Genomic DNA, 13,065 nt, shown 5'->3' on the forward strand with positions numbered 1-13,065 from the left:
TCAAAAAAATCACAAAAAGTTCATCTCAACTCAGGGGGACTTACCACATCTGAGGAGTTGAACCCAGGACTCTTAACTTGAACCTTATATAAGTTCATGCTCGACCATACCACGGATACGCAGCCAGGAGGGTTGGAATTACGAAACGGAAGAGACACCTAGTTGCTCATTTTATGTCTCTGAAAGCTTCGGGCAGATAAGACGAACAGGTGGTTCACTTTATAGTCTTCGTGTAACGGAACCGATAAGACTTTTTACAAATTGCGAAAACTCCACAACCCTGAATTGAACCCACGAAGGGGAGCTTGCCAGTCTTACGGTCCTTGCGAATAGCTACAAGTTGGGTGGCTAGACCAACTACACTAAACGGCAGGTTCATTAGACAAGGGGGGCGTCTTGCGTTTTGTTGAGAATTGAGGCGTTGAGATTGGCTATATACCCTCAAACCTCTAGGCAACAATCGACAAAATCACCAACTTGAAACAAGAAGTGTCTAGTCACGAACTCAATCTTGGCCACGGCGAAAAATCAACTGCACAACGATCAGAAGAGAGAGACCAGTTCTCTTTTCAAGAGAGATCATGAATTCAACTACGGAAACTGCAAAATACACACAGCGGCTACAGACTGACAGCGACTGGAACCACTGGTTCAACAACTTACAGATGCTGGCAAACGTTCATGAAGTCTGGGACTATGTGAATCCAAAAGGAACCAAGATTAATACTAAGCCAAGATTGGAATTCCCAGACCCAAAAGACCTCAGACAAGAAGAACGAGCAAACTATAGCAACGTTATCAGCTATGGAAAAGCTATCTATCAAGAAGAAAAAGACCAATACAACCAGGTTCGGCGAAGTCTTCTAGAAATTCACAGTTGGATCATGAACACTGTAGCAGCCACTTATATCAGCCAAGTCAGCAAGGAGCAAACAGTCAGGGATATCATAAAAGCTCTTGAAAAACAGCTAGCGCCAGACAACTTTGGGAGACAACAAATGGTATTGGAAAGATATAACAAGCATATGCTATCAATCAAAAGAGCAAAACTTGGAGGATGGCTCATAATCTATCGAGAAATCATGGATGAAGCCCAAACAATCGGAATCCCTGCTCTCAGCGATCCAGTTACTCAAGTCTCTGAGTTCTTGAAAGCAGTCAAGCAAATTGCACCAGATTACTACACATCTGCCTCTTACGACTTCACAAAGCGATACAAGGATGACCCAACCTACAGTTCGATCAGCAAGACTGCTGGAATTGAGCAAGCTAACGATTTCCGCAGTTGGGTGAGAACTTTCCACCCAGACTGGCTGAATGCTGCTCCATTAAAAGACACGAGTTTCGCTACTTGGCAAGGAGAAAACGAACAAGGAATAAAACAGGGGGCAAAACGAGAGCAAAAGTGTGCAGCTTGCCCAAACGAAAGTCACCGATTTGTTGATTGCAAACATGCCAACCCTAAGAAGCGAGGCCCAAACTATCATGAAGATAATCCAGAAAATAAGAAAGCACTGGAAAGATTGAATGAGTATCTCCAGAAGAAACCACACTTAAAGAGAATAGTTGAAAAACTACGAAAAGGGGCAAGCGATCAGCAGTCTCAAAAGTCCCCAGATCGAGCAACATCTTCCTCAAACTGGAGAAACACTACACAATCATCATCCCACTATACTCAAGAAGTGTCTGATGGAGAAGGATCACTCTCATCTTTCGTCACTATCGTCAATCAAGGAGAAGCAAGTCTCTATTCAGGATTCCCACTGTCAGACAGTGTGATAGTAGACTCAGGAACAGGATTCCACATCTGCAACGACTCCTCAAGACTTCATGATCTCGACTACACAGTCACAAAAGACTTCATCACTGGAGGAGGAGATGTACATGCAATTGCGAAAGGCACAATGATCATCAAACCAAACCAAGGCGGCAAATCCAACAACAAGGAGATCAAAGTCAGAAATGTATGGCTTGTGCCTGGATACCCAACATCGCTCCTTGGGACAGAACCGCTGAAGCAAAAAGGGATCAACTTTACAACAGGAATACCGGGTCTTATCGACTCAAAAGGCAGACTTCTATTCAAAACACCAAACCGATATGGTCAATACATTATTGAAGCTGGCCCAGCTCTGCTGAACAATACCTCGTTCAGCAATACCGAGAAGACTGTGAGATTCAGCCCAACCGTAGAAAGGAAACCAACCAAAGGTTTTCAGTCAACAAGACAACCACTCCCAACATCATCAGCAGAAGCCAAGTTGTGGCATGAGAGACTTGGTCATCCAGGCGCTGAGGGACTGGAACAGCTACTTAAAACAGCTCTTGGGATACAGATAAAAGGAATCACAAAAGTGGAATGTGATGCCTGTGCTGTTGGGAAGGCAACTCGCCAAATTTCCCGCAGAAACCCAGACCATTGGCCAACTGCTGTAGGAGATTATCTATCTCTCGACTTCTTTACACTTAGCAAAGCATACAATGGGGAGAAGGTGATCCTGCTGGTCAGCGATGGCTGGTCAGGGTTCTTCTGGATAAGAACTCTTCGTACTCGAAAGGAGGGACTACAAGCTATGACAGAATTAGCAGCATACCTCGAGAGACAGTGCTTTATCAAAATCTCTATTCTACGCCTAGATTGGGAGGTTGCTTTACGCAATGCGTTTGAACTATGGGCAGCTGTGAATGGATATATGATTGAAAGATCAGCTGAGTACACTGGTGCTCAAAACCCAGCAGAAAGAGCTGGAGGTGCTGTGTTTATGATCATGAGAGCACTTCGATTTCAATCTCGCTTTCCTGAATTGATGGCACCAGAGCTGGCAAAAGCAGCAGTTTATCTGTCAAACAGATTGCCTCGAAGACGCCACAAGTGGCAGACACCATTGGGGTTGGTCAACACTTGGCTGAACTCTCATCAACAGTCTACCCACAAGAGGGCTGAAAAGCCACAACTAGCACACTTGAGGCGATATGGCTGCAGAGCTTACCCCTTGACACAAAACTACAAGAGAGGAATAGAAAAGTCAAACAAAACTGCGCCAAGAGCTCATATTGGCTATCTATGTGGTTATGACAGCACAAATATCTACAGAATCTGGATCCCAGCAATAGGAAAAGTCATGAGAACTAGAGACGTTACTTTCGACGAAAACACGCTGTATGATCCAAGGATTGAGGATACCAGCAAGTTAAGCCAAATGGAACTTGAATTCCAGTTCACAGAAATGGATATCCCATTCACAAATCCAATTGAACAAGACCTAGACACAGCTGGCTGGGATGGAGAAGATTTCAGCGATAATATTACCAGGCCACTACCCGCCTCGAATCCAGCCGCTCAAGAAACAACACCGGCAACACCGATGCAGGAGAAAGAATCAGGGGATTTTCAATTACCTACACCCACTTCTCTATCACCAACAGTACAGCTGTCAGATTCTCAAACAACTGAGGGGGTGAGGGAGACTCCAGAAACTCCAGAAGTATCGCCAACTCCAGAACAATCGGATCAAAGTGAGACCATAGAGGAAACCTCAACAGACCGACTCGAACTACAACAGACACCAGTCATAGAATTGGAACCAGAAGAAATCATACCACAAGATTCCTCCACAGTAATCCCAAACATAGCGAGAAGGGGAAGACCTCGTGGCAGCAGAAATCACAACATCTACAATCGATCAGCCCCTCTTGGTCAAACAAATCAACAGCCACCAGAAGCAACAAGATCATCACAAAGACTGAGAAGAGCAAGAGAATCCCACTTCACACTGCAATCTACGGATACAGTAAAAGGAAGAGATCAATGGGATGCATCAGCAGATGATTTAGGCAATCCACACCAAAAGACACTTCCACCAGTTCCAAAGAATTACAGTGAAGCGATCAAACACCAATACAGTCACAAATGGATTGCTGCAATGAATATTGAACATTTGATCGAGAAGAACGCAGTATGAATCTGGAATTTGGTAGTAAGTATACGGAGTTCTGAATAGTATCATTTCTGTATTTGAATGAGAATACAGAGAATCAACCTACAACAGGTTGCCTCTCTGAGGGGGTGTGTCACACGGACCACTGCATATATCGGGGCATGCATTCAACCCATGCACCCGGCTATTGTTTCCCATATAAAACTAACGGGGATGTCATTTTGTGCATGAAAACCTTCAAATCGGTAATTACCGAATAGACGGTTATATAATCAACCCAATAACCCCTAGACAGTCTCTAATGAATGGAAGCATCTTTTTTTACCCCATAAGTGGTGGGCAAATTGACTGCGTGACACATTTCCCCTTGTCCAATAGTCACTAGATCGGTTATAACCCCGGAACAAACGGTGCTAGCGCCAAATTTAACTTGCTGCCTAATGTGGACATAGTGTGAGCAAGGATAGGCTAAAGTCAGGTGGCCAAAGAAAATACATCAGTGAGTGCAAAACAGGCAAGTCCAATTTTTGCTATGATAATTCTTGAGAAACGATGTAAAGCAATAATGGAATGACAATCCAACAAAATCGGATTCTCCAAACAAAGACCCTTACAATCTATCGTCATGGCAGGAAATCTGCTGCCCATTTCCACAATGCATTGACATTTAACCTTGATGGTCCTAAGCACTTAAAAGTATGACGCTAGGTTGAAAAAAAAAAAAAATGATAATAAGAGCACAAGCGAGGGGCAAAGATAGTAGCCGAACAGGAATATGGGCCGGAATACGAAGGCGATCCATGGCACCGTCTTAAAATCGACAAAGGAATGCCGTTGAAGATTTCCATTTTAGACTAAGACGGGATAGGGTGCGCTTCTGCAATTCAGTCCGAACATGCCAATTATGATAGGCATTTAGTCCACGAGGATGGGGCGGGTTGTGGGGCTCGGGAAGGGTAGGCCGATCTAGAGCGGCCCGAGAAGGGTACAACTCCGCTCCAATCCGATCATACCAATCTGATGTTTAGACAATAAGGAACTGGCATCAACTATGGGTTCGAATGAGGGCTAGGTTAAGCACTATATCATTCGGACATTCGATTCCCCCAGGCCCACTTGTAACACCACTTTTCGGTGGCGAAGCGTACTGGGGAAGAAACATGAAGAAGGTGATCTAGAATATCGAGTGTCTATAACCGATATTTAAGACCTTGACTGCTGTCACATCGTTTGAGACATGTCACAAAAGCTACGGCAGATCTAGTCAAATCATTGTAAAACAAATGATCTCTTTGACAAGTCTCACGTCATAAAAGTGCATTACAACCTATCAGTCTAAACCAGATTACAATCAAATTTGACCAATTCTCGATAGAAAAGCGCAGCGTAGCCTTAGATGGACAAGATCAGCTCCGTAAATCTGGTGCCCTTTAGTTACAATTGAACCGAGGATCTAATTGGGACACATACTGCGCATAGTAGTACAGTTGCTCTGGGGTAGGATAAGTTACTAACGCGATTTGTCAAGGAGACTAAAGCGAACTTATGGACAACCCACTTTTGGTCATTTGGCACCTCGCCTATACAATTGATTTGCCTCCTTATGGGCCCATGGGCAAGTCTCCTGCCTTTCAAAGGTTAGCCCTCAGATCCACAGGAATAGGACACTTACCGACGTTGACAACTCGGCTTAGCAGTTGTGCCTGCTCGTCTAGATAGCGGGCCATGAGGGATTGTTTGAAACTATAAGTAGACAGCATAGTCACTTATGGTCACATCATTATTCCTCTTCATCATCGCATCATTTCTCGAGTTTTCATCTCATCTATTCTCAAATCATCACCATGCGTTTCTCCATCTTCGCCACTGTCACCTACGCCGTCGGCACCTACGCCTGGGCTCAGGCTGCTGATGGCCGCTGGATTGCCAACAACCAGGTTTACAACATCCGCGGCAGTAGGTTAATCCATCATCCCGAGTAAAGAATAAGAATGAGGTACGATTGAATGAAATTTGCAGGCCAGGTCCACGAAGCTTGCACCAGAAGAAACACTGATGAAATTCTGGCCGCTGTCCCCTGCGAGTACTGGACTGATGGCCGTGGCCACACCACCACAGGAAGTAAGTGTCAGCCTTAGCCACAGCAGAATTCCGAGATGTTAACAGTATACCTTAGCTTGCCGCGTCAACATCAACCAGGTTGCCTGCATTTAATTTGCGACAGTGGACTAGCGACACCGCACCGTGGTTATGCTTTTGAGGCATCACACCAACTGTACACGACTGAGACCCATCTTCTCAAGTATTGATTCTATGACTGTGGACTCGGCTTTTATAGGAGTGTACAGCTAGTCGATAATTTAATGAATAATACCTGAGATGTCAACTACCCTTTTGTGATTTTTGCCACTAAAGGTTTAAAGAAGCATAAAAGATACCACGCTATTTTGGCATTAAGCTTTGTTGATCTCTCGTTGAGTTCGATAACATAAGATGACATGTGACATTAATCATTTTTGGTTGCTCAAAGTTCAAGGTGACAGCCTTTATAGAAACCAGGTCAGACTTCACTTTTAATTACGAGAGAGTGTTGAATGCCACTTAGTTTATTGGTGAGCACCCTGATGTTAGATTGGATGCAGTCTGTAAGTTTTGGATTGACCACCAAAGTGGCACCCAAAGGCCAAGCCCAAGCTGCCCTTGTGTGCTAAGCCGCGTGGTTGAATGCCGTTGTGCACTTCCACTTAGCAGCCTCCCCTTGAATCCCCAGGACACAAGATACAGCAGCTATAAGTCTTTCCATCAAACTCTGCTGGGACCCGTCTAGGTACAAAGAGACCTGGTGCATCGCAGACCACCTCATCGCTGAAAAGTCCTTGAGGAGATCCGCCAATACGCGTACAGAGCTCGCGCGAATGTTGGATCCAAGCGTCCATTGAGATCTGGCCGCCATTGGGGCTGCAGGACTTGCGAGTCCATTTGCAGATCTTAGCCTCAGTGAAAACAACGGAGGCGATAACGACAAGAGTAGAGAGCTTCATTGTGACTGGTGTGCTGATTAGCAGTTGTTTCTAGGATTATGATCCGGGGTGGTATCTTGCAGGAACAAATATTACCTGTGGTAAGACAAAGTAAGTATCGAGCTGCGGCGGTGAGACTGGGCAGGCAGAAGGGAGAGGCAGTGATGAAGAATTGCTAACTTGTAGGATTCCCTCGATCATGGGAATTGTTCAAGGTCTTAAATACCTTACCCTTAGTTAAACGAGGTAGCAACTGCTGTGATAACTATCGGTAGGACCGGAAGCTGTTTAAGTGGTAATAGCCAATCGCAGTCCAAGATCAACCTAACGAAATGAGAAAAGATGTAGCCTTTGGCGTAACGATACTAAGTCCATGACTCGAAACCTCGGCAGGATCGAAAACTCGGCAGGGTCAAAAGCTGTTCAACTGATTTTGGCCCACCATAACTGAAATCTTCCTCGGCAGCGGAGGCGCATCACTCTCCCACCTCATCCAGCACCGCTAAGCCTCGTTTGCGCCAAGGCTCAAAACCCCGTCTAATGGTCACTCCTTCCCAGCAGCTTAATGATAACATAAGTAGTACGCCAAAAGTGTAACGTAGTGTAATTTATCATTAAAGAATACTGAGTCCGACTTAAAAGAACCTACGAAGAGTAAGCATTTAATAACACTCCAAGTACGTGATTGAATCAGACTCAATAAATGCAAAAGCCCTGATTGGTTTTTACCTCGCCATTTGGCATACTTGTATGCAAGATGTAGAGTGGATCTGCATTTACGCTGGTATGAATTTGGGTCACATTTCTGTAGCGCATTTTGGTGTAGAATATGGTCCCTTTTCTTAAAGTTTGGTCATGGTCTTGGCATCTTTAGATCGGAAGCTACGGCATTCCTCATTTCTCAAGGTCCATAGAACTGTGTGGCGAAGCAAAATCTCACCAGCGTAACTGCGAGCTCACTTTTATCGCCATATCATGAGCCGAGGTTCACTTGTTAGTTTCTCCAGTGGCATGGTTGTGCAATTTAGAGCAAACTAGGTAATATAAACTTCCGAGACCTTAGTAGGGGTTTAGAGATTTAGAGTTCGGCCCCATCCCTTAAAGCCAGTTTGAGTACGAGACAAAAAACCCAGACTTTCGCAAGCCATACCATAGAGAGACTGTTAGCTGTTAAAGAGGTCTTGGTAATGTATGCCCTCAATAAATGGTGTCAGATTCGGAGTTCCTCGCAAATGCGAGGGAGTGTGTAACAAAGCATATGACTGCAATTACAAACTTTTGCTGGGCTGGATAAGGTGAGATGGACAGCAAGAACAAAAACAGGTCCATCTTTCCAGACGGCTCGTTTTCGTTTGGCTGTTAAGTTGGCCGAATGATGAACTTTACCGAGCATAATATAAGACACGACAGGTGAAGAGAACAGCAGCATATGAGTACGTAGTAAAGAGAAATACGGGAGGGTCAGTGATGGGAGAATATCCAAGGGTATTGCGGGCTTGTTGTTGCCTCAAACTTTTATCGGCTTGAGCTGCCGGTCACTTTTAGAAGCCATTGTGCTGTTAAAGCAATACAGGTACTTGGCACGTTAAGGTCTCGTTCGTTATCACAATTGAGCAGACAAATCACTCCACCAACTAAGAACGGCCATGCAGCACCACGCACAAAATCAGGAAAGAGCTCTCAATTTGTCAATCCTTATTATGTCTGTACCTGATGACTTTCCCAGTGCTGAATCAGACTAAGCCGCAGGCTCCACCCCTGGTGGTGCCCTTCCGCCAATTTCTTCAAGTGTCAGTTTTGCAAACACACTCCCCTTGAGCCCAAGCACTTTAATTTATCGTAAGGCGCGGAACATCGTAAGGCGCGGAACGAGTCATAAACCAACACGTCCGATCGCTAATCGACATAGTTTATGGGTAAGACTACGACGGCGCCTAGTCGACTTCAGTTCGCTCCTGATTAATGGGAACTTCCTTGGCAAATACTTTCGCAGTAGTAACTTGTCAATAAATACTTAAGGATGTTAAGGAGTTGGTTTGGACTGAGCTGTGGTTAAGCAAGATCGTTCTCGAAGGCAGCAAGATCGGCCTTGAGCTGGCACAATAGTCTGGCGAAGGCGAATGGAAGATAACTGTACGTAGGCGGTCTGCGGTTGAACGGCCAAAGCATACTCACCATAGTGCTCACTTCTTTTCGGGAAGAGTTATGTTCTTCATGTACCTAGCCTTATTACGGCATTCTACTATGGGATTTCTCATCCTCATCAAGGGTGATTGAGAACTAGTAGTGGGCCCAAGTCAGGTAATAAGATTCTAAGTTTGAATAGACTGCAAAAGAGCTATTAAGGGACTTGAGCGGTGAGTTTGCTAAGCCTCGCGCTTGCCTGTGGTTCTGACGCGTCAAACTATCATGACTCTCATGAAAGAATGATGCCGTCGATGATTATTGGAAGGAAAAATTCCAATCAAAAACAACGTAATGCTCCGTATCTCCTAAGAAAATCCCTGGTATGATTCATTAATGAGAATTCGCACCCCGCTGCGTAAGTAGGTGCACTGGAAGTTCTTCTCAGGGAGGTGAATGAACATATAAAAGGCCCCAGGAACTCTCCCAATCAGTTGAATGTGATGCACATGAAGCTTCAACACTGCCTGCGTTTCGTGGTGATGTCGACGGACGTCAATTGATTTGACGAATGCAGCATCTTTACCAAGTCTGGCACTAGGCATTCTAACAAGTACATTCTCTTCCTCCAGCCGAGGAAACGTTTCTCTGTCCATCTTAAAGGTTGCTGCCAGCCACTATGGGTAATTGGCAGGAAGGTAGGGGCTTGTATGGGCCGCTGTAATGCTTCGTGAAGAAATGGCTGTGATCGAGATCATTTGGTGGAGGTCTCAGAGCCCAGAGATACATATGTCAGTATCTGGGTATTGTATCCCGCTTGAATCCCCGAGTGATACACTTAGACCCGTCTATGAATTGACGCGAAGGAGTGTGAAGCCCCAATGGCGGTTTAGCTACGGCAGATCACCCAGTTTTAAATGCCGAGGTGTGGAGAGCTATCCAGTCTCATTGTGCTTGGGAGCTTTCAGGCCATCTGAAATGGCTTTTCGACAAAATATGAGTGTCCACGACACCAAGCCAAATATCATCCGGTCGCAGCGAGGCTCGCGGCATTGTTTCTGTAGCTGCACTTTAATGCGTCATCGTCCTCCCTTTGCTCGCTTATGCCCGAGGAACCATACAGTCGGTGCCGTAGAGGTGGATGTCGGGAATTTTCCTTCTTCAGCGGATATTCCCTCCGTTTGGAGATTATTCCTATCAAACCCTTGATGTGCAGAACCAATGAAGACGCGGTAATTTGAGAGCAAAGTGGGGACCTCATCAACGGGCCCGTCCCGGAACCTCGGACGCTGGGATTCGGGGTTGCATCCGTTTGCAGCTAGCTTCAGCTAGCGTAAGGGGAGCGCCTCCTTCAAAGGAGGAATCACAGCGACCAGTAGAAGAAATGTGACGCGGTCGCTGTCGATCCTGAGCATTTTACGACAAACATCTCATCGTGGAGCAGCTGCTGTGAAGTAGGTTGTACGATGGCGTTCTCGTTGATATTGTCGGCCCCGTTTCTTGGAGCAGCGACGGTGCTCTTTTTGACCTACATTATATGTCTCGCTGTCTATCGCTTGTATCTATCCCCGCTTGCTAAGTTCCCGGGTCCTAAGCTAGCGGCCTTTTCAAACTGGTATGAGTTCTACCATGACGTTGTTCGCCCGGGCAAGTTCGCGACTCATATTCAGTCGCTCCACAAACAATACGGTTGGCAAACCCATCGATACCTTCAGAGAAGATGAACTGACACACTTCAGGACCAATTATCCGTATCACGCCAACGGAACTCCACATTGATGACCCGTCGTACTTTGACACGCTATACACCCGGTCTGGGCGACGCGACAAGTACGACTACGTCGCGGGCCGCTTCGGTTTCTCGACTGACAGCTTCTCAACGTCGCCGCATGAATTGCATCGAATCCGTCGCAAAGCCCTGAGCCCCTTCTTCGCCGCGGCCAAGATTTCTGACTTTGAATCTGTCATTCAGGCCAAAGTGAACAACCTTTGCGATAAGCTTGCAGCTTCTGCTGATGGCCAGGTCGTAAAATTAGATCGCGCTTTCGTCGCTTTGACAACAGATGTCATTACTCAATATGCATTTGGAAGGTCTTATAACCATCTCGAGTCCCCTGGCTTTGAGGAGACTTTGTACGAAGCTTTTCGTACTATCCATAGCGCAGGTTCCGTTGGTCAGCACTTCCCGTTCATCTTCAAAATCCTAAACGCGCTTCCAATCTGGTTTGTCAAAGCGACACAGCCAGATATCATGCCTTTGGTTACCCTTCGACAGGTGAGTCAAGAGCTTAGTTCACTTGACGGTCGTAACTGACAGCCTGCGGCAGAGCATGAGGGCCCAGATAGGAGAAATCCGTCAAAAAGCCAACGAGAAAAACACGGAGGCTGATCATGCAAACATTTTCTTCGAGGTCATCAACAGTGACCTCCCAGAATCGGAAAAGTCAGACACTCGGCTTGGGGACGAGGCGCAGCTGATGATCGCAGCCGGTCTAATTACCACCTCGTGGGCTCTTGCTGTGGCTACGTTTCATTTCGCAACTAAGCCGGCCATTTCTGCACGGCTTCGTAAAGAACTTGATGCAGCAGGTAGCCCCACTAAGTGGCACGAATTGGAAAGGTTGCCTTATCTTAATGCTTGTGTGCTTGAATCCGTTCGCCTCTCTCACGGCGTTGTTTCGCGTGACCCACGACTGGCACCGGATGCGGAACTGACATACGGGGAATGGACAATTCCGATAAACACGCCCGTGTCCATGACTACCCTCGACGTGCTAATGAACGAGGAAGTATTTCCTGAACCCGAGTCTTTCATCCCAGAACGGTGGATTGAGAAGCCGGAGCTCCAGAGATATTTTGTGGCGTTCGGGAAGGGATCTCGACAGTGCCTGGGTATCAAGTGAGTATTGTGGCCGCAATTCAAAGAAAAAGATTGCTGACTGATTCGTGTAGCTTGGCACTGGCTGAACTTCACATCACAATTGCAACAGTTTTTGAGCGGTTCGATTTTGAACTTTTTGAGACTGAAGAGTCGGATGTACAAATGGCCCATGCGTGGCTTGCTCCTTACCCTAGATTGGATTCAAAGGGAGTCAGAGTTAAAGTGACGGAGCACGGCCTCAACAAATAACTTTTTATAAGCGAGCTCTTTTGGAAGGTCGTTCAAGGGAGGTCAACCAGCATTTGAAGAAGGGGATCACTAGCCCTGGGAGAGCCCAAGAGAATAGTTGTCTAATAGTCTATTGAAACCAGGTCTTATTGTAATCGGACTAAATAGTTTTATGTCTACTTCCCCTCTTGCGTATTTTGCTAATCAAATCTGTCGACGTTATGGGCTTTTGTGCCTCACGTACTATCACTGAGGTGATCACCATCAGGACTGAATCTTGATTCATAGCCTATTGGATTATTCTCCTGGAGACAACACAGCTCAAATACGTGGGTAGACGAAGCAACAACATTGAAATCTTGAACATGCAACGCTCCTGGCGGTTTCAAGAAGTTCAACAACTTGGGGCGGCAGCGGTATTCATAGACGTTGAGCATTTGTTATTTTAACTTTGTGAACTGTGAGCATCTTCCGTCAATAACGGGTTGCTGCTGATTGACTCACAAGGTAGCTCCTGAAGAATCAGAGCAAACCGCCTTTCCAGAAACTGCTACACATCGCCCCTGGCCGTTGTCAAGGAGGATGGTGCCGTTTTCGAGATTAGGGTCAACATCCGTGCCGGCAAGGTCTCTGAGCGCCTGCTTATCCGCCTTTTGTTGTTGTTTACTTCCACCTCGCTGAGGCGAGGCAGCAGCAAGACCGAGAAGAGCAGTAAGCGCGAGGGTCAAGGAGAACTTCATTTTAGAGATATTTGGGAGAAAGGAGCAAAAATGAAAAAAAGAGTAAATGTGATTTAAGCAGATTAATGAAGCTGAATGATTTGGAAGCGAAGTTGTCTGCTGAAAAGGGAAGTGCTGGGAACAAAAGCCCATTG

The 13,065-nt window shown here is 46.0% G+C and overlaps 4 protein-coding genes across 4 annotated transcripts; 3 read left to right on the forward strand and 1 right to left on the reverse strand.

Moving 5' to 3' along the window:
• Nucleotides 1-581: 581 nt before the first annotated feature.
• CTRU02_214736 (reverse transcriptase domain protein) lies at nucleotides 582-3,962 on the forward strand (the record flags this gene model as incomplete). Its single annotated transcript, XM_036727924.1, has 1 exon — nucleotides 582-3,962. The coding sequence occupies one exon, from the start codon at nucleotides 582-584 to the stop codon at nucleotides 3,960-3,962; it is 3,381 nt and encodes a 1,126-aa protein (XP_036580453.1).
• Nucleotides 3,963-5,782: 1,820 nt separating this feature from the next.
• Nucleotides 5,783-6,152, forward strand: CTRU02_214737 (uncharacterized protein; the record flags this gene model as incomplete). Its single annotated transcript, XM_036727925.1, has 3 exons — nucleotides 5,783-5,894; nucleotides 5,958-6,059; nucleotides 6,115-6,152. 3 exons carry the CDS (start codon nucleotides 5,783-5,785, stop codon nucleotides 6,150-6,152), a joined length of 252 nt encoding a protein of 83 aa, XP_036580454.1.
• Nucleotides 6,153-10,548: 4,396 nt separating this feature from the next.
• CTRU02_214738 (cytochrome p450 family protein) lies at nucleotides 10,549-12,212 on the forward strand (the record flags this gene model as incomplete). Its single annotated transcript, XM_036727926.1, has 4 exons — nucleotides 10,549-10,771; nucleotides 10,822-11,357; nucleotides 11,410-11,981; nucleotides 12,035-12,212. 4 exons carry the CDS (start codon nucleotides 10,549-10,551, stop codon nucleotides 12,210-12,212), a joined length of 1,509 nt encoding a protein of 502 aa, XP_036580455.1.
• Nucleotides 12,213-12,691: 479 nt separating this feature from the next.
• Nucleotides 12,692-12,931, reverse strand: CTRU02_214739 (uncharacterized protein; the record flags this gene model as incomplete). The annotated part of the gene is made up of 1 exon (XM_036727927.1): nucleotides 12,692-12,931. The coding sequence occupies one exon, from the start codon at nucleotides 12,929-12,931 to the stop codon at nucleotides 12,692-12,694; it is 240 nt and encodes a 79-aa protein (XP_036580456.1).
• Nucleotides 12,932-13,065: the final 134 nt, after the last annotated feature.

The sequence above is a fragment of the Colletotrichum truncatum genome (genome assembly GCF_014235925.2).
Source record: "Colletotrichum truncatum strain CMES1059 chromosome Unknown Contig_0011, whole genome shotgun sequence".
In the NCBI taxonomy this organism is placed as follows: domain Eukaryota; kingdom Fungi; phylum Ascomycota; class Sordariomycetes; order Glomerellales; family Glomerellaceae; genus Colletotrichum; species Colletotrichum truncatum.